At 40.0% G+C, this 22,006-nt stretch overlaps 1 protein-coding gene across 1 annotated transcript in view; it reads left to right on the forward strand.

Moving 5' to 3' along the window:
- Positions 1–22,006, forward strand: part of JAG2 (jagged canonical Notch ligand 2) — a 100,382-nt gene that overhangs the window by 44,790 nt on the left and 33,586 nt on the right. Inside the window, 2 exon segments of the mRNA XM_030558599.1 lie at positions 8,284–8,538; positions 9,853–9,913. Coding sequence (XP_030414459.1) covers positions 8,284–8,538; positions 9,853–9,913 — 316 coding nt within the window.

Below are 22,006 nucleotides of genomic sequence, written 5' to 3' on the forward strand. Positions count from 1 at the left end.
TTTGCTCTAGTAACATATATTTAGAACTCTGTTTATTTTGTATAACAAATACAAAAAAAAGCACTTCAGCTGCACTAAAGAATGTAGTTACAAAGCAAAACGGTGGTTTGATAGTGTTATATCTGGGACACCTATAATAGGGTATCTGGCTTGCCAACGTGAACCTGACCAAAGAGAAACAATTGTCTAGTTCAGATATCAAACACTGAATTTTGTCTTGCACTGGTATCATTCCAGAATGTCCTCAAAATTGAATATATTTTGAGTGATTGGATGCTAAATTGTTTTGTGCTAATTGAAGTAATCTACTCTGTTCTCTTGGATTGGCTCTTGTGAACTTGAAACCACCAAGAATCCAGCTGGTAGTGGCACTAATAGCAGTCCACGCCAGTACATTTTAGGAGCATAATTAGATGTTCATTTTTTTTTATTTCCTTAGTATCATCTGTAATAAGTTCATATCTGTAAGATGCTTTGAGAACATATCTATCAGAAACATCTTTGTTAAATTCTGGCAGAACTATGTTGCTTATAGAATTGAAAAATAAAATCAAGCTGATTTTTTAAAATTTTTTTATATTTTGTGCTGCTAGCACTTAACTAAGCCAGGTTCTGCTACTAGTCTGTGCAACACTATGGTCTGTCAAAGCTCCCTGTCCTCTCCAGGTTCCAGGGATGACAACTGGAGTAGGGGGCCCAGCATGAATGGGTTCAGCTCGCCTCTATCTCTGGACCATAGCTCTGTGTGGAGTGGGGGGAATTAAAGTGCCATATAAATCCAGCCTCTGTTCCTGAAAACTTCAGTTCCTTCTAGAGATTTAAATGCATCTTTTAAAGTAGCAGCCATGAAGTAAAGCTTCACACTAGTATACTCGAATTACGTAGTGCTGTCTGGCAAATCCCCTCAGAGGTGGAGAAGGAAAGAACTATCCATTGAGTATGCATGGAGGCCTCTGCTTTCAGAGGGAGATGTGGTGTCACATCTAGTATACATTTGACGTGTCTTTGTTAAAGACATTTACAAACATGAACTGATGAAACCTCGGTGCTTCTGTGACACTTTTGTAACTTCTTACGTCTTGTACATTCAGAACTTAAAATGACTTTGAATTTTAAAGGAAGCTTAATGGAAAGGTAATCGGTGTTGTTTGGGCCTGAGGGAATGGCTAATGTTTTACAATCTTGTAAAACGCATATACAGGAAGATTTTATTATAATAAGTTTCACGGAGTCTAAAAAAACACTTGTGGACTTGAGCGATAGTCCATAAGCATTTTTTGCTCTGTCACTGATGGATTTGCATAACCTGTAGAAGACCACAGAATTGTCAGAATACAGTTTGCAGCGCTAAAGAAAGTGCTAATGTGTACGCATACAAGTGCAGTTGAGTAAGTTTCCTTCATTCTTGGGTGTATGCTAATGTAGTTAGTTGGACTGGCATCCGAAACCCCAATACAAAACCTTAAATCTGAATTTGGGAAGCCTTTATCAATCCCATAACCTGACATGGCACCAATTAAACAAAATACCTGATTTGTGAAGTGAAGCTATTTATCATTCCCTTAATGTAGTAACTTTTTTTCTTTCTGCTATGTTGCAATTTAAGCTTGCTATTTTAGGGTTCTAGGGGAAAGACTTTTTAACACTGGAGATTTTAAAGAACATTCTTTATCTGATGAGGCTTAGAGACCCTATTTTATAAGAAGGCCAAAACTACCAGATCTTCTTCTACTTGTACTTCCTGTCTTTCTCATCCATTCCTTCCCTTTTTGTGCTTTGTTTGTTTTCTGCTTCCTCTCAAAATTTCCTAGCCCAGGATCTTGTTAAAAAATTAATGCTTCAAAGAGCTGCTATAAGCAGTATTGCTTTACTTGCGATTGGAAGTAAGTGGATGTGCTGAGGTTCTTGGGGTTTTTTGTTTTGGGGGATTTTGTGGGGGAGAAGGTGGAAGGAAGGGACAAATTGCATGGGTGTAAAACTGATGTATAGGTCTAGCTTCTCTCCTCTCAAACATAACAGGCCCTCCCTGTCCACTTTCCAGGTGTCATTGGATTTAGTCTTGTCTACAGAGGGATTAAACTGCATTAATTGTGTGCACCGTCTCATTCAGAATTGAAGTGGCCTTAATTCAGTAAACCAGTTATCCTACAAGTCCCACACAGGGATTTAATGCCGTTTAACTAATCTGCTTCTAATTCACACCATTAGTTTAATTTGTATTAAATTCCATGAGTGACCTCAAGTAGACAAGCCTTTAGATAGCAGAAAAGAAAATGATCCTAGGAGAGGGAAGGAAGGTTGTCTTGGCCCAGCATAACCCAGCGTAGACCCTTTAGGAAAGCAGGCTAGTGTCTGCTTGGTAAAGTAGCTTGCAATTTAACTACCTCCCAGCTTGCTACTAGTGGGTCCTGGCATATTTCCTTTCTCTGTGAAGAGGAGATAGGAAAGTGAATGTGAGTCTCTCATGTGTTTTATCCCACTTAGAATAAGATCAGTCATAAAATACAAGAAGGCCACAGAGGCAAAACATCTGGCTGTTGTCTTCCAGATCCTCCTTTGAAGGGCCGCAAGGTCTCAGCCAGAGCTTATGGAAGTGGGTGGTTCTGCAGAGGCTAATTTCTCCAGAGCCTACTTTCTGATATGGCAGAACAGTATTGAAATTAACAGCAGGTTTCCTTGGAGATGACTGGTAGGTGGTATCTATGCACCAGCCAGTAACTACCTTTTTGTTAATGTAAAACCCATGTCAGTGGCAGATCTGGTGGCAAACAGGGAAATCATTCTTCTGTTGTGTTTGTGGTTTGTTTTTTTTTTTTTTAAGGTTTTGGTTTCTTGAGTAGGTAGAATCTATGGCACAGCTACCAATTGCAGATACAGCTGTGGCATTTCTGTCTGAGCCATCTTTTGTGGAGATTCCTTTCCAAAAGATCAGGTGGGCTGTGAGGTCTAATATTAACTCAGCAGCTAATGCTCTTAGTTTCTTCTATCATGTAAGCCTCTCTCCCACCTTATTTCCAAAGAAATAGGCTTGTGGGAAAACTGATTTCTGATCATAGAAGAAAGTCAAATTGCTATTGAGTACGATGTCTCGTTTGTCTCTGTAGCATACACTTCCTTTAATCTGAAAGACCAGGGCCAGTGCAACCATGTAGGCGACCTAGGTGGTCGCCTAGGGCACTAGGATTGAGGGGGGGGTGGCATTTTCTTCGGCAGCGACCGCTGTGGCCGGATCTTCAGCCGCCCCGGCAGCGACCGCTGTGGCCGGATCTTCAGCCGCCCCGGTCACCACTGGCATTTAGGCCAAGGGAGCTGGGGCAGGGGAGCGCAGGGAGGGCTGCCTGCAGCAAGTGGGGGGGAGGCGGCACGCAGTGGAACTCCCTGCCCTGGCTCCTCCTTGAGCACGCTGTGGCTGCTTCACTTCTCCCGCCTCCCAGGCTTGCAGCGCCAATCAGCTCAGGCTCTGCAAGCCTGGGAGGTGAGAGAAGTGAAGCAGCGACGACGTGTTCAGGGTGGAGGTGGAGCAGGGCTGAGCTCAGGTGCCTCAGGGTTGGGGATGGGGAGCTGCCACGGGGGGGGGGGTGCCTCAGGGCGGGGGCTCGGGGATGGAAGAGGACTCAAGGTAGAAGTTTCACCTAGAGCGTGAAACATCCTTGCACCGGCCCTGGGTAAGTCTTGCGGCAAGATAAGTTTCTTAAATACCCTGCCAAGTAACCCTAGCTGAGAACTAGGCAAAGTCCCTGTTGCCAGATTTACAGAAGTGAAGTTTTTTGTAGGCTGCCTGGAGACTCGTTATACAAGGACATAAAATAAACTTTAAAAGGCAACTCCTTTATCTCATCAAGAGATAAAGGGATAATAAGAGTTTCTAAAATCCAAGACCCTCTAGTCAGATTCTCAGCCTCTACTACAGTGGGTCTCAAACTTTTTCACTGGTGACCCCTTTCATATCGCAAGCCTTTGAGTTTGACCCACCCCAAATAAATTAAACAGACTTTTTAATATATTTAACACCATTTTAAATGCTGGAGGCAAGCAGGGTTTGGGGTGGAGGTTGACAGCTCAGGACCCCTCATGTAATAACCTTGCGACCCCCTGAGGGGTCTCGGCCCCTAGTTTGAGCACCCCTGCTCTCCTAGAAGGAGATTTTGGCCTCGCAGTGGAAGAGGCGTGTTAGTATTCTTCCACCACTCTTCCTTTGGATAGACCAGCTCCTGATTTAGGGGCCTTCTTCATCTCTAATCTTGAAGTAGACTATGACCCTGATAACACTTGATGCTGGAACTCTGACAGCTGATTAACAACTTTTTTCCTGCCTTCCTCCACCTTACCTCCTCTACTTGACCCAGAGCCAATTCCTTGTATTTCCTAAATAGATACTTATCTAGGCTTCTAAATAATCTGTCAGGCAGGAGCTCCAGGAAGAATTCCCAAAAATGAAAATATTTTTGAGGATGATTATATCTTATTCTGAAAAAAGGCAAAGTCGGGAGTTTGGGCATTTGAACCTCACTTCTGATTCATGAGAACAAGGTTCTGCGTGGAAATGCTTGCATCAACTCTTCCAGAAATGATCACTATTTTAATGCTTTAACTGAATCTAATGAATGTGCACTAGCCCACTTATGTTTAATGAGATTTCATTACCAAAGTTACTCCTTTCAGTTCAGGTCTTAAGTCAGGTGGACTGCAATACCTCGGTGGGTTTTTCCAAGAGTATATGGTGGTAGTCATTGCAGCTCTTAGTTTGTAGACACTATGTAGATTTCTCACACTTGGAAAACAGTTATCAATGCATGTTTACTTGAGCCACCATGATAGTCAGTCCTTGGGGGTCATGTAGGTTCCTAACTGAGTAAGAGTGCCATTGTACTAAGCTGAAGGATAAACAACTATAGCCGTTAGAATGGATTCTACATCCTTCTACCACTTGGTTCTGTTCCTGCAGTTTAAAAAAAAAAAGGATGGATATATATATATCTGGATCTCACTGTCACTAACTTTTTCACATGTAATACACCACACTAGTTTTTAATGTGTCCTTATTTGGCTTTGAAACTTCTTCTTTGTAGAGCTTTAGGGTGGCCCATCCAAGGTGTATATTTTGCCTATTCTGAACTGCTCATGTGCTGCAGCAGAAGAAAAGAACCCACATAAAAGGACTTATGGGCATGTCCTTAAAGAACAGCAGTAGGCAGATATTTGAACTTATCTATCTTATAAATTCAGTTTTTAATACAAGCCAGTCTTAACAGACCTAAAAAATAGCTTTCTTGTGTGGATTTTTACCTTTTGATATCTCCCTACCTTTTTATATTTACTTCTAACTTTTAAAATATTTACTGGGCTGGAGGAAGTGAGCATAACTAGCCAGAAATCTTACTGAAACTTGAGCACCTTGTCGTGCTTGAACTAAACTTACATAATTCTTATATCTGAGTTCTTTAATTTTTGAAGGGAAGATATAGATAGCATACACCAATGACAGAACTTAAGAGGAAATGCTATTACAGATTCATAGAGTCATAGACTCTAGGACTGGAAGGGACCTCGAGAGGTCATCGAGTCCAGTCCCCTGCCCTCATGGCAGTACCAAATACTGTCTAGACCATCCCTGATAGACATTTATCTAACCTACTCTTAAATATCTCCAGAGATGGAGATTCCACAGCCTCCCTAGGCAATTTTATTCCAGTGTTTAACTATCCTGACAGTTAGGAACTTTTTCCTAATGTCCAACCTAAACTTCCCTTGCTGCAGTTTAAGTTCATTGCTTCTTGTTCTATCCTTAGAGGCTAAGGTGAACAAGTTTTCTCCCACCTCCTTATGACACCCTTTTAGATACTTGAAAACTGCTATCATGTTCCCTCTGTCTTCTCTCGTTTCGAAACTAAACAAACCCAATTCTTTCAGCCTTCCTTCATAGGTCATGTTCTCTAGACCTTTAATCATTCTTGCTGCTCTTCTCTGGACCCTCTTTGTTTGTATTTTTGGCAGGAGGCAGGACTTCTACTTCTAGAGACTATACTTCTATAGTCTGTTTTTGTTTTTTTTTTCTAATGTTTGAATGACTTTTTTTATTTGAAAAGTGTTCACTTGACCTCTAGTCCCACTAAAGTCCTCTGGTCTTTACTGAAGAGGTACAACTATGGCAACGGACATACAAGAGGCCCCATACTGTCACAGTATGCCTAGCCATGATAAGGGCAAGCAGGGTCACAGGTCTCATGCTCATCTTCTAAGACTGCCAGCAAGACTGTTATGCTAATTATATGATAGTCTATTAGTAATTGGCTAGACAACACAAACTTACTTTGCATAGGGTGCTGAAACCATACAGTAGTAAGAGAGTGTCATTCCCTACCAGTTAGGGTGACCAGACAGCAAATGTGAAAAATCGGGAGAGGAGGTGGGGGGCAATAGGATCCTATATAACAGGGGTCGGCAATCTTTCAGAAGTGGGGTGCAGAGTCTTCATTTATTCACTTTAAGGTTTCGCATGCCGGTAATACATTAATGTTTTTTGGAAGGTCTCTCTAAGTCTATATATTATATAATTAAACTATTGTTTTGTAAAATAAACAGGGTTTTCAAAATGTTTAAGATGCTTCATTTAAAATTAAATTAAAATGTTGATCTTACGCCGCTGGCCCACTCAGCCCACTGCTGGTCGGGGGATTTGTTCACCTAGACCGGCAGCAGGCTGTGCGGGGCCAGTGGCCGGGACCCCAGACTGGCAGTGGGCTGAGTGGCTGGCTCCTGCCAGCCAGGATCCCGGCTACCGGACCCACTCAGCCCACCTCCGGTCTGGGGTCCCGGCCCTGCCCACATACAGTGGGTACCTACCTTCTCCCTGGTTCTGGCCCATTCTCTTCCTTTCTCTCTCTGCACTGAGCTGAGGGTGGGAGTGGACCGAGCACAGGGCTGGGGGTGAAAGGTCTGGCCAGGAGCTAGAATGAGGGAGGGGGATCAGGGTTGAGGCAGGAGGTTTGGGTGTGGGGCACTTACCTGGGCAGCTCCCATTTGGTGTGAGGGGTGCAGGTGGGAATGTGGGGTGTGTGTGTGTGCAGGAGCTCCCTTTTGGTGCTTGGGGTGGGGATGTGGGGGGTCAAGAGTCAGGATGAGGGGGGCTGGGTATTTGGGGGGATGTAAGTCAGGGCAGAAGGCTGGAGGCATGTGATGGGGGTGCAGGTGTCAGGATGTGGGGGAGGAGCTGAGTATATGTGGGGGTGCCAGAGTCAGGGCTGGTGTTGAGGGGAGGGGGAGTGAAGGAGTCAAGCAAAAGGCTGGGTGTGTGGGGGGGGCATACAGGGCTCAGGGCAGGGGTCTGGGGTGTGTGCGGGGCTCAGGGTAGAGGGCTGTGGGGTGGGTGGTGGGTCAGGGTAGAGGGCTGAGTGTGTGTGTATGTGTATGCTCAAGAACTTTTTTTCAATGCTGGCAATCGTTAAGTCTTCTAACTATGAAATATGTGTAATGGTAGCAGTTCCTTAAATCTGTGTCCTATAACCCTCTTGTTGGGCAAGGCTTCCTGTCCACTCAATCCTTTAATTCACTGTGATTGCCACCTGCCATGCTTTATTTTTTTTAGTCTGTCATTTCCTAGAGAATAATATGAAAGTTACACAGTGGTGAAATGCTATTCATTTAATTGTACTGGAAAAAATGAACTAGTGATAAGGTAATATACGGAATATTCATGATTGAGTTGAGTTTACTCTCTGTAATTCTAGATGTCTTACTTTGGCATTTAAGTCACCGATTTCAAATTTTGGAGGGAGGTTCCGTGAGGTGGATGAGCTTTTTACATACATACAATTGTATCCCTCAGTAAATCCTGTTTTGTGTGTCTATTTAGAGCATCCTAGCTGAACGTACTGTGGGCTTTTTGTTTTGTTTATTACTCAAATCAGAGAACCCCTATTCTAACTATTTATTGGATTTATGCAGATTTTGCAATTAAAGAATAAAAAAGAACAGAGCCTCGTATACGAGGCTTGTTGATTGACTTGTTGATTGACATTGCATGGGTGTGATGTATTTGGATGCGTTGACAAAAAGCCATTTCCTATTGATTATGTTCCATTTCTTAAAGTCCTATAACTTTGCAAGGCAGAGAGAAATAAATTTGGACTCAGTAGCCCTTTAGCAACTTAAATGTGTTTGTTTTGTTCTTTTTTTTGTACTGAAAGTCTTTTTAACCAATTAATACAGGGGAAAAAAAGTAATTTTGCATAGTGTGCATCTGACTTGCAGTATATTAGGGTTTCTGTTTTCTCTTTATAAAAGATGAAGAGCTGTTAATAGAGAGAGTGTCGTATGCTGGTATGATCAACCCTGAGGATCGGTGGAAGACCCTGCCATTTAAGGGGCATGTAGCTCATTTTGAAGTGCAAATAAGAGTGAAATGTGATGAGAATTACTACAGCACACGGTGCAATAAATTTTGTGGACCTCGTAATGACTTTGTTGGTCACTACACGTGTGACCAGTATGGAAACAAAGCCTGCATGGAAGGTTGGATGGGAGAAGAATGTAAACAAGGTAATACTTTGTTTACTATTTTACATAATTGTTGTTGAAACTAGAAGTTATATTGAGGTTAAATCTTTTTTAGCATGCTGCACCAACTATACTGCCATGTGCACTAGCACAATACAAATAGATTTGCTTTGTTACAGGTGGGCAAATAATGGATTTTTCAGTTTGCTGGCAATTCCAAAAAAATCATTTAGAATTGAACCATAAGCTAACTGTGGATCATTCTCTTTTTCCTGGCCCAATGCCTAGTCACTATTCCTATGAATGACTATGAATTGCCACTGTGAATGCAAGCACTATTTTGTTGCTGGATGCTGCTGCTTTTGTTTTTTAAAAACAAAAACAAAAAAACCTGACTTGCTCTATTAAGAGTGAAGTGAGGCTCTTGGCAGAATCTGATAAAGGGATCCAGCTGCTGTAGAGAGGACTTGTCTGCCTATCAAATCAGGTCTTTAAACCAGTGAATTAAATGCCCTTTTAACTTAAACTGAAGGTACTGGTTAACTTTGTTCAAGAAGTTAACTTTTTAAGAAAAAATGATACATTATAGCTTAATAACAGATTTCCAAAATGAAGCTAGCTTTAATAACATTTTACAGTACTAGATTCAGTAAGACTGTGTACGTTTTCCAGTCCGGGAAAAAGGTCCTTGTAACTCTTGAAAATGAGGATAAAGCTGTTTAAAGTTTAATGTATACAAAGCTGAAAGCTTTTTGATGTCCATTAATGTTCAAGTGCAGTCCTTCTTAAATATACCTGCAATGTTCAATTTAGTCCCGCAGCATTTTTCCTCCTATCTTTCAGTGAGTAACTAGCACTAAAATTGTATGTTTTTTCACTTATGACAGAAGTAAAGTGATGCGAACACCAGTTTATAGCTATTTTAGCCAATATTGTATAATTTTTGAAGGTGTTCTGGTCTTCAGTTCTATATCTTATTTTAAAAGGTTGAGTAACTTAAAATATCTGAACCCATATAACAAATCATATTAAGTGGTATAACATTAAAAATGTAAGCCATGTTTGTAGATCCAGGCCAAACAAGAGGCACAGTTGCTTTTATTTAAAACTTAATGAAATAGTGAGCCTGAAGAGCTAGACTCTTATTTATATATTTTATTTTATTTTACAATACTTGTGCTGTTGATGTCTGTGTAAGAATTAATTGAAAGGAAAACTGTTTTAGGAATGAGCAATGAATAAGCTACTCCATTACGAAATTGCTTTAATTGCTGGACTAGGAGCTAGGGTTTCTGTATTAACTGAAGTCTTACTGCCCATACTAACTGAAGTTTAAACCTTTTTTTCTATTCACAGCTGTGTGTAAACAAGGATGTAATTTACTCCATGGGGGTTGCAGTGTACCTGGGGAATGCAAGTAAGTATATGTACTTGGCTATTTTAGTGTGAAGGAAGAACACTGGTTTTCCAGTACTTTGCTTTTAACAGTGATTTTAGCAATTAGGCAGTGTACATAAAATAAAAAATGGGCTGGATGGGTATGATACAGACTATATTTTGACTATGCAATATTAAGTTACATTTATTTCAGACTTTGAGTTTCACAGAACTTGTTACTTTCAGAGGTTGTCTGCTTCTGTGTTTGTGACTGAAGGGTTTTGCAGAAAACACAGTTGGGATTAGATGAGGCACTTGAAACAAGAACCAGCACTGTATTCTATTTAAAGATCACCTGCAATAGCAGAAAATTTATTAGTCTGCTCTAACTTTGAATATTTCTAGGTCTCCCATAGGTCTCATCCGGGTCTTCTGAAAAAACAGACAATCTTTCATTTCAATTGGTTTTTATTTATTTATTTTTTTAAAGAATGAGTTGTATGGGTCAATGGTATTTTCTCAACTCCAGCACAAAAGGTACATTCTGGATCGGTGCCAAACTCGACCCTTTTCTTGAGGTGATATTTTTTTCAATTGAGAACACTAAATAAAACGCTACCTATGCATTCTACCCCCAGCCAGGCCTGTTCTTAGGGTTTCTTGCAGGTATGTCCCAGACTCTATTTCCCTCCGGGTTGAACCACTTAACTCCACTCTGAAAATAAAGGGAAGGTGAACAGGTAGTGCCTGCCACAGTGAACATGAATTGGTTATTACTTCCATGCAGGAGTTCTAACATCTAACAGGGTTGGTCAAGAGAGAACTAGTGCTATCTTATTGCAGCTGGCTTTTTAAATATACTTGTCCCAACTTTTCAAAACTTGCTGCTTGTACAAGTACTTACAAATGTTTGTAGCCAAAGCATAAGCATCAGTCTGTTCTCCTATAATTATGTAGTACTTGCCAGCTTATCAAAACACTGAGTTCTCTGTTAATTAGACATTCTTTATTTGTTAAGGAAATATCTTGCAGCTCTCAACATGAAAGTCTTGGCTAACTGAGGTTAGTTTCTGTTTTGTGGAATACAAAAAAAAAGCTTGTGGGGAGGGTAGTTATGTAACCTACAAAACTTGCCCCTACTTCCCCAAATTTTTTCTTTTCCTTTTCTCCCCTGTGACTGGAGAGATGTTAACAGGCTGCTTACCTTGAAGGGTTCCTTGAAACATATTTTAACTACCTATGCTAAAGAATCTGTTCCACTTTGTAGTTAGCTGTGATTCTCTGAGTTCTTTTCCTAGACCTGAAGAGGAGCTCTGTATAAATTCGAAAGTGTCTGTTTGTCGTCTTCAGAAGTTGGTTCAATATATATTACCTCACTTACCTTGTATCCCTAATATCCTGGGATCAGCACAGCTACAACAACACTGCGTACAATGTTATAAAATGCACTTATGACTTCACTGCCACCGGTTCAGACTATGACTTTGACTTGGGAAAATGACCAACAGCTTAGATTGGGAATGTTCCCCAGTGTGAAAACTCTTGAGAGGGGAAAAAAACTGAGCAAGTACTCCCTGAATTTTGGTTCAGGTGCGTGGGGCATCTTCAGAGCTTTATTGATGTCCAGGTAGTGCCACAGGATCTCTTTGGCCCAGCCCAGTGGGAATGTGAAAAGGCATCTAAGGGAATACCAGTTGAGATGAAAAGACAACAGAAACTTCGGCTAGGTCTCCCATTAGCTGCTCTATGCCAATGGAAGAGAGCTCTCCCGTTGGCATAACTACCTCCCCCTCAACAAGCGGCGGTAGCTGTGTCGGCAGAGCATTGTCCACACTGGTACTTTTGTCAGTGAATGGTGTATCTTTTTTCACACCCCTCATTGACAAAAGCTTTACCAAAAAAAAAAAAAGGTGCTGGTGTAATTATACCTTGCTTTGCCTAAGGCTAATACCTTTTTTACAAGGAGGGGGGAAAAGCTAGACATGTAACCATATAGGAGAGGTAGTGTAAGTACCCTCATCTTGCTGAAACAGGCTAACAGGAATGTGTTCTCACAAAAGGGAGTCCAAGAAAATGCCTTTGAAAGGTTCAAAGGGGGAGAACACACAGGATCAAAAGATTAGGTTGAGGCTCCCAAGAGACCAGATGCTTTTGAAGGGGGCTTTTTAAAGGGGTAGCTTTAAAACTAAAAGAGGGAATCCTATTACGTATCCCCTTGGTTTCTAGAGAACAAAAGCTGTTTCCTTAATATTTGATATCAATATGGCTCTTCTAAGGTACTCCAGTTGAGTTAAATTTCAGAAAAGTAGAGTCCCAGTCTCTCTCAAGGGCTCTGACTAGAGGCTCTTCCCATTATTCTGTTCTGTCTAGTTGGATTCACTCATATATTCAGGAAGTTTAAACAGCAGCCTCTCTTGCTGGAAGAGAAAATAGCAAAGGAAAGTTTAGGTATAAAAATGCTACAGTTGGATTGTATTCCACTTGCCAGATTCTTGACAGATACGGAAATACACCTAAGGTCTCCATGGAAAGTGGCCAACGCTACCAATTTGGTGTCTTAATGTACCCTCTACCCACATGCACCTCATTTTAAAGCTGCTTATGACCACTATAAGATGTGGTATGATGAGGAGCTATCAAGTGGTGCCATTTCCACAGAAATTGCGGTAAACAATGACACCATCAGCACATGCAAGCATTTCAGTGGTCACTTCAATTTGTTTGTTTAATGACTCTGTATTTCAAGACACAATTGGATTTCTTTGACCTCAAAGCATAACAACAACAAACTAAAGGGCAAAACAAAATCTAATAATAAACTTGAACAGATATCCTGGAAATGTAATAACACGGGTGACATTTCTAGTCACCATTATTATTGTCATTTTGTTCATCGTTATGGTCTCTGCCGAGCATGCATGGGTTACCAAGTCTTCATTGGCTTGGCACGCACATATATTTCTCTGCAGGGAATATTGTTCTGGCTACAGAGACAGTTGATTGTGCAGTGATCCCTACTGGTACAGGCACAAATAAGATCTTTCAGAAACTCCTGCTAATACTTATACAGCAGGAAGCATGTTACAGAAGTCAGGAGTGAGTGCTTCACAAGCTGCATGCACAGATGTGAAGTGCTGGTAATGGCTTCTGTTTCAATCCATGTTTTGTATGTGTTCCATTTTTGGAAACTGCAAGGACCAAAATGTGTATCACATGACCAAAATACCATGGCATCCTTATGACCACTTCCTGTTGAGTACCTTCTTGGGCTTCTTCAGCACCTCTACTGATGATGGACTTTTCTGCTTCACCATTGGAAAAGCCTCCAGCTAGAAGGAGCGTTTGTATTGGGCGTGCTCCTACGTTATCATGTACATGTAAAATTCCCCCTTGAATATATGGTTTAAAAGTGACTGCTTGTTGAATGCCATGTTTAGGAACTCTTTCCATGGAGGCACAGGGCATCCACCAGTCACCTGGTATCTCTTGTAGCCATCTTTAGATCTGCAGTTTTCACACTTACTTTGTCATATCTGTCAAAGACTTCAGTTACAGAATTAGCTTGGTCAAATTCTTTCACGACCTGCCTCAAGTATTCAGCAGCCAGTTAATCAAGTGTGTGAAATTTCTCTGGCCATCATTTGTATAATAACCATGTCATCTCTGATGTACACCATGGTTTCTTTGTTGCATACTCCTAGCTCATGGATTCTTCCAGCTGATGCCCTAATTAAGTGTCTGGTATTCTCCTTGTTTTGTCAGCAAGGAAGAGGGACATAGGCACAGGTCCTGTTGGGTGATTTAGAACATTTGCTATTGAAACGTAATCTTTGCATCTTGCTAAGGACAGGGCTCTGTGGAAGACCATTTTTGGACTGATAGCTGCTGTGATTGTCCCTCTCTTGCCAGACTTGTATTTGGTGGTTTTGGCCATGTCAGCAAATGTAGTGATGCCAGGTTTCTTAACTGTCTGAAGAAGCTACATGTCCCAACAGAATCAGCTGTTCCTCTCTCAAATCTCTCCATTTATTCTTCACCAACATCTGCTATTTCAATAGAGACTCTTGCATGTGACAGACATACAATCCATTAGATATGTTGATAAGCACCTTTTTGGCTATGACTCAGCATCAAATGGGTTTGTCATATTGTGGATGACATAGTTGGGAAGTAGGTAGAACATTCTTTTCATCCCTCTTCAGTGCAGTCAAGGACTTTTTTTGTAGATGTATGTTTGCTGCTACTTCGGCCATTTCTTCCATAGGTTTTGCATATTCATACTATAAAGCTGTGTATGTTCATCTCTAACACTATAGTTGACCCATACATAAGCATAATTGAATTAAAAAGCTAGTTTCTAGAATATGTCAAAGGCTGCTACTGCATGCAGAGATAGCTACAAACTAAAACCTTCTTCCAGGCAGACTACATGTTACAATGTATGTACAAAAATGTACAAATGGAGAAGCATTACATTAGGAATTCACATACATTATCTTCCCACTATTCAGTACAAACTATCGGCATGCAATCTAATGCTACTGGTGCACAATCTTCACTGTGAGCTTGATCTGGTCAGCAAATTTCAATTGGAAATACAGATGTCCCCCGACTTACGCAATCGTTCTGTTCCAGAAAGCCTTGCATAAGTCAGAAATGTGTACCCGTACGTTATGCAAAGATTTCCGCAACTCAGAAATCCTATTTCCGGCTTATGGAACTTTTTCTGTAAATATGAATTTGTGTAAGTTGGATCTTGCGTAACCCAGGGAGCGTCTGTATAGAAAATGTTTTCCTTGTAAAGTACTTTGACAATTAAGAATATGCCATATGAAAACATTTCATGTTAATATATTGCAAAATGTAGATATTTGCCATTTTTTCTGCATGTTAAATAGCTTCCTTGCTTCTGGGGGAGAACTTGCCTGTGCAAAACCAAAAAAATCTTGTAATACATGGTAGTTTTGGCCAATAAACACCACCTTAAGGTGTTTGACATTGACTACAGTTTTTGCTATTTAAGTTAGTCATGTTGCAGTATTTCTAGAATTGCAAAAAAGACCTTTCTCATTTTGGATACCATTGTTTCACCTCACCTACAGTCTTACAGCACCACTTGACAGCTCTTCTGAACATGCCATTGGAAAGCTTATTTTATGTATATGATGGGGGGGGAGGGGGGAGAAGGGTTCATTAAATTCCAAATATATGGCCCTCTTTGGAGACTTGCCTCATACCTACAAGTGATGTCACCAATCCATGAAATTGGTTAGCAAGTAGAGAGACTGTTAAAATCAACTAAGGTATCAAAGATTTACTAGTAGGTCGATACTACAATTTTTATACCCGTTTTAAAAAAAAAAAATAGTTGCCCTTGATCTGCATGTCCATCAGAGAGAGATTGGACTGATCTATAGAAGTTAATACAATGATGCTAAAGCTTCCATTAATGCAACAAGTCTTAAAATATGTTTCTATAAATGATTTGTTACTGATTTGGACAATCCAACCTCACAGGTGATACTTAGTGTACCCCGTACTTGCATGCCATGGTAGAGATCGGTGAATGTTAGAAAAGAACACTTTGACTAGATGGTAGAAATTGTCTTATAAAAAGGTGGAGTGAATTTAAACACTGCTTGCAGGCGTGACCTTTTGTTGTTTACAGCCTTGCAAGGAAGACTGTTTAGATGTACTTGGGATAACTGTGTTTGGAGCTATTGAATTATAATCTAAATTCCTTCTTTGGATTTTTGGACTATTGCCACCCTCATTTAACAGGTAAAAACAATGACTGCTTTCTAATTCTAAAGGAAAATGAAAAATGGGAGGAAGGCGAATGGGTGTGAGAGGCGTGGAAGTCTGCTGGTGCCAGTAGTCTGGCTCATAAACTGATTTGCCTTATTCTCAAACGTCACAATTGTTTTTATACACAGAAAAATTGCAAAATCTGTTTTTCATTTCTGATTTAGTGTGAGGATCCTAATTACAGCTTTTTACTGAAGTAGTTTTTTTGCTTTTTTACTCTGAATATTAAGTAATTCAAAGTGATTCCTTGGACTAAGTGCTTCTGTAGAGGCAGACCTTAGAACTGTAGCAATCTGATGTAGCCATTCAGCTGGTAAATAACAAAATTCTCAGTTATGCCTTAGGCAGCAGCAGAACTGTCATCCTTATGTGCTGGAAAGCTTTCTTGCCTCCTTTTTTTTTTTTTTTTTTTTTTAAGTCCTTTTGTTGGTGTTGCTTGAGCTATTTATCAATGTATCTTTTTGTTTGGTTAGCAAGGTAGAGAGGAAAACAAAAATACAGGTCTTCATTTTAACTTGTTTTGGGAACCCCTATAGCAAGCCCCTGTAAAAAGTTATCTTGAGAACTAATGGTCTGATGTGTCTCGTGGTTGGGGAGTGAGGAAGAGGATTTTTCAGATTTTTTTTTCTTGAGAGAGTGGTTATTATGCTAGCACCTCATTCTAGAATAAAAGTGTCAACATGGAGTTGAGCAATTTTAAAATATATGCAGGAATTCTACTTGCTAAGGTATATGCTGTGCTTCAGAAATGGTTTTCCTCATATGGTGGTGGTTTTTACTGCAGAGTCAGTTCAGAAGAAACAACAATGAAAAGCTTGCTCAGATGACAGGAAAAATGACATTGATATCAAACCAATTTATTCTTGTGTAGACAAGAATCAGCTGCTAAAACTGTGTGATAAAATAGCTAGATTTGGGACCACTAATCTGTCTTTAAAAACTGGGTTTTTCTTAAGTTGCAGACTAAGTGGTCTTGTTCAGGAACCACAATATTCAAAAACCAGTGGGAGAACACTTCAACCTCTCTAACCACTCAGTGACAGATCTTGAAGGTGGCAATTTTGCAACAAAAAAACTTCAAAAACAGACTCCAAAGAGAGTCTGCTGAACTTGAATTAATATGCAAATTAGATACAGTTAACTTAGGTTTAAACAGACTGGAAATGGATGGGTCATTACACTAATTGAATCTATTTCCCTATGTTAAGTTCTCCTCACACCTTCTATGGGTCATCTATTAACACTTCAAAGGTTTTTGTTTTTGTTTTTTTTTCTCCTGCTGATAGCTCATCACAGTTGATTGGACTCTTCCTTTTGGTATGCATACTTCCTCCTTTTCATGTTTTCTGTGTGTATAAATATCTCCTGTCTGTGTTCCATTCTATGCATCGGAAGAAGTGAGCTGTAGCCCATGAAAGCTTATGCTTAAATAAATGTTAGTCTGTAAGGTGCCACAAGTACTCCTGTTCTTTTTGCAGATATAGACTAACACAGCTGCTACTCTGAAAAGTGACTTCACAGTACCTTGAACTGATTCACATCACAGACCATTGCTTAAAAGTTCAGATGCTGGCGGCACTTTGTTTTTTGGGTGTGTGTGTGTAGGAGGTGGGGGAGTGTTGAGTTTTTTTTTTTTTTAAACAGTTTGGACAACGGCAGATCTTAAATACTAGACTGTATTGTTTGTGCTACACAGCAATGAGGTTAACTTTAGTGTAACGGTTATTTGTTGAGGTAACCTTATTCAGAGTAACTGGGCTCTGCACACCACAGTGATCCTGGATGGCCATAGATATGGGAGAACCTAAAGGCTAGTTCTTTGAGATAGGTTATCTGAGTCTTTTGGTAACATTTTTCAACGAGTTGTCAGTACACTTAATAATTTAATCTCTCATTTCCTCACAATCCACTTTGGCATGTGTTTGGAGAAGTTCCAGGTATGTCTAGTATCCGAGCTTCATTGTTCCCGCATTGCCAGGATGGTAGTGCTGTGTGTAAAGTGTGTGTACTTTCCTTTTGTTTGTTAAGCTTTTACAGAGAATATTGCTCAAAAACAATTCAAAGGGGCCAAATCTCAGTGTTCAATATGATAAAGTAAAACTTAATCAGCATAGAACTAGGGTAGGTGTATATCATGCATCTGTTCTTTTAAAAAAAAATCATTTCTTAGAGATAAAGAAAAACGTGTCCTATAGAGACTAAGTCAAATGGACTAGAAATGAGATTTTGGCTAGCATTGTTTATTGGGGTGGTGTCAGTGCCCCAGCTACACTTTCTCCCCCTATCTGAGGGATAAAGAGCAGATGGGCCCAATCATTCCTCATTTCCTTCTTACTGCCTGTGATTACAAGAGGGGACCCTTGGCAGTGTCCACTGCTTTTTGCACACTATAATTTTAGGTCCTTTCTTTGTATGTGTCTGTATCTGTATAGTACTAATGTAAATAGTACAGTTGTAGTTGGTGTAGTTTTAGTATTAGTTGTTTAAAGGCTGTTGGCTAATACAAATACAACAGTAATAATAATAATAAATTAAAAAGTGTTAGGGCCTTCCTTGACATGGGGGTTTAGAACCTATGACTGAAGCAAAGTCCCCAGGCTTCAAAACTCTCCTCTTTTAATGTTACCCTGCTGCAAGCCTGGCGCTCAAGGTGCCTTTTCTGTTTTGGTGTAGAGGACATATTCCTGAGAGGTGTTCAGTTTGGCATTCTTTCTTGAAAAGAACTCAGAAGGTGAGGGAGGCCCAATTTAAGCTTTTCTCTTGGAGCAGTCAGAGTGTCCCCCAGATCTGAAGGGAAAAAGCCTCTAAGACCTGAGCAGACATCGCTGAGCACTCCTCATTGAGCTAGTACAGTAACAGGTCTTAAAACCTGGATCCCCCAATTCAGTGTCCGCGTCTACTAACTACATCATATTGTCTCCTAATATATAACAATTTAAATCTTAAATTAAGTAGACTCTTTATATGTATTTTAAGTAAATAATTATACATGACTATTGTTTTGGCTTGTGCAACATCATCCTGTGTATGTCATCAGAAAATTTAGTGGATTTCTTCCCATCCACTGAATGATGCATTTTGCTTCTGTCATTAGCATCACTGGATCTGCTTTGTTTTCCTGTCATGAATGTTTTGGCTAAAATTTCTAATTGAAGTCTAAGTGCGGGAGGAGTTTTATTATTTGTCAGGAAGGTTCTGTGGGGGGGAAAAATACACATGTGAGTAACAGGACACAGTTGTGATGTTTGCTTCTGCCTTGCAGGATGTAGGATTTTTATTTTAGGCTGAAGTGTTTCAGCTCAGCTTTTGGAAGCATAATAGGTTCCTTCCGCTTCCTTGAACTGCTTTAACCGAAAGAGTGATAGGAGTCTAATGTTCCACAGCCAGCCAGGATACATGGTAGTGGGATACTGAAGTATAACTGCAGTGGAGAAGTACCCGTTAGTGCAGATATAATGAAAGAATCTTGCATATTTTGAGGAGTTTTATCAGTCTATAGAAGTGTGATCTGCAAATTGGCATAAATCTGTGCCCCCCAAATTTGTTTTGGTTTGGTTTGTTTGGGGGAGTGTGTGTGTGTGTGTGTGTGTGTGTGTGTGTGTGTGTGTGTGTGTGTGTGTAAGCCATTCAGTTCATGTCACTCTTTCCTAAAGAGAGACTAATAAAGCAAAGTGGTGGGATTCAGGATCACTAGATGCAGCCCACTGGGGGGTTAATTTATTTTAGAGACAATTAGCCATTAAGGTGGGCCTTAGCTCTGAGTGTAAATACCTTTTTTCCTCATATTTGTTTTGAGATTTGTTACCACCAGGGCTTGATATATTTAGCCAGAACACGAAGCCTACTATCCAAAAGTAGTTGCAAAAGATTAATTAGAGTCCCCAAGGGAGGTCCATATGCAATTCCCAGCCCAGCTGCTTTCAGTTGTTGAGATTCTTGTCAGGGTGCTATCCCTGGACCCTATGCATGGAGTCTGACTCATGTGACAGTCTGACATATGAAACACTCCCCTGGCTTCTAGTTCTGCAAGGGAGGAGCTCTCAAAATTAAGATGTCCCGCTTTGTATGTCAGTTTCACTGCTTTGGCCACCCAGACCTGAAGAAGAGCTCTGTGTAACTTGAAAGCTTGTGTCTCTTGCCAACAGAAGTTGGTCCAATAAATATATATATTACCTCTCACACTTTTTCTCTCTGGTCACAAATGTTAGTTTTGTTTAACAAGAATGTATGTTACTAGTTTTTCCAAGTGAAACTTAAGCTCAGCTACTTCTCTCATGGGGAAGAACTGTGCAACTAAATCCTGACTTCCTGGCTAGGGGAGAGAGTGATAATTTAACTAATTCCAGTGTACTGTGTGCTGTTCTATAGCCTCAAAGTGATTGGCCTATTTTAAACACCAGTAGGGATAACCTGATTGACTTGGTAGATGGATAAGAGGAGAATAAGATCCAAGTGACTTCAGTGAGTCTGCTTTGCAAACACTTGTGGTATAATTTCTGTTCCTCTCAAAAGCTAAAGTGGAACAAGTTGGAAAAACTGAAAATAAAGTAAATTACATGTAATAAATGGCAAAGACTTACATGAAACAGCCAAGTGAACAGGCAGCTTTATAATTCCATGTGCTTAGAATCTGGCTTTGAAAACTAAGGGCCCAATCATAGAAGATGCAAGCACCTCCAGAGAGGTGCCAAGAACCCTTAACCCCTAGTAAGGTCAATAGACGCTGAGCACATCTTGGCACTTTGCCAGATCAGATCCTTCAACTGCATGATGGTTACTAAATGTCTTGTCTTGGTAAATACTCCTCTTCACAAATGATGGTTTGAAAAATTGATTCTTAACTTTGTATCGTCTTCACACTTTTAAAACTAATCTCTTTGTAGTAGAATATCAAAACTCCAATTAAAGAAACATATCTCAGCCACATTGTCACCCGTCATTGCCTTTCAATACTTTTTTGCTGCTGTTTCTGAATACAGTTTGCGGCTGCAGTGTGTACCAGGTGTGTGTGTGTGTGGTTTTTTGTTTTTTTTTTTTTTTTTTACTCTTGTGGGATATCTTGACCTTGTGTCAGCTGTTTCACACAGCCTTAATGCACTCAAACTTAGCATTTCTACAAATGTATTGGCTGTAACATCCTCATGTACCTACTTCATGCCACACTTACTAGTAATGTGATAGATAGAGGTTGGACTAGATAACCTCCTGACATCCCTTCCAGCCCTGATATTCTATTCTAATCTGAACAAATATTTTATACTAACTTAAATATATTGATGATACAATTCATGCTCATATCTTCAAATAACTGCATATGTGATAATCTATGGCACAATTGTTTCCTTTGGTTACCTTTATTTAGTTTGTGAAATTTGATGTCCCTACATGTTTTGCTAATACTGTTCTTTAAAATAGCCTACTTCAGCCTTAATCGAAACTAGATTTCCATTGTTACCAATCCCTCTGTAGTCTAAAGAAAATGCAGCCCTTTTCATTTGCTTTTGAAAGCAGCTAAGATAGGTTTGTAGAACTGATCATTGTTTTTAATTAAAGTTACTGAAGATCATTCCAGTATGTGCCTGTTGCACTCCCTTTTTGATCTTAACGCTGACGTAGCGGACCTGTCTGATCTGAGACTTGATGCGTATGCTTCAACCTTCCCTCAGGAAATCACTAAACTATGACAATCTATTTATGGTAACTTCCTTTGTACTGTTAGTAACCCAGAAGTTTAGATTAAGCTATCTCTGATTTGCTTTTGCTTAGCCATGGTCATAAAGTTAGTGCTAGTAACACTGGCAGAAAAGGGAGGAGAGAAAGGGACAAGATATTAACCCCGATCAAGAATCTTGCATTTTCTGAGCCTAGGTTGTTGTATAGTGTGAATTCCACTTTAAATAGGAAAAATGGTTTACAATATTCATAATTGGGTTCAAAATTAATCCTCGGATTATGGAAACTTCAGGTAATGCTTTTGCATTCATAATGGCAGAAATTTAAACTAGTTCACTGTTGGCTGCATAAACAGCTTCTCTTTTTAGACTTTGTTTACTGGGGTGAAATAGATGAATTCTGTTTTTTCTAAATAAACTCCACTCCTCTCTAAACCTTTGTTTTTTATCATGGTGAACTGAAGTTCTTTTCCTTAATGCTTTTACATGATTTTCTCACAAGTTTCAATACACATGCTGTTGAACAAGCTTTTCTTTTTATCACATTTTGCTCTGAGTGAGCAGAGATCCATGTAAAAGTTATCTTTCAAGAAGGAAGTGGAATTAAAGCTGTTCTAGCACCTGCTAATGTAGGATGCGACCAGACTTCCTGT

This window comes from Gopherus evgoodei, chromosome 4 (assembly GCF_007399415.2).
Source record: "Gopherus evgoodei ecotype Sinaloan lineage chromosome 4, rGopEvg1_v1.p, whole genome shotgun sequence".
NCBI classification, from domain to species: domain Eukaryota; kingdom Metazoa; phylum Chordata; order Testudines; family Testudinidae; genus Gopherus; species Gopherus evgoodei.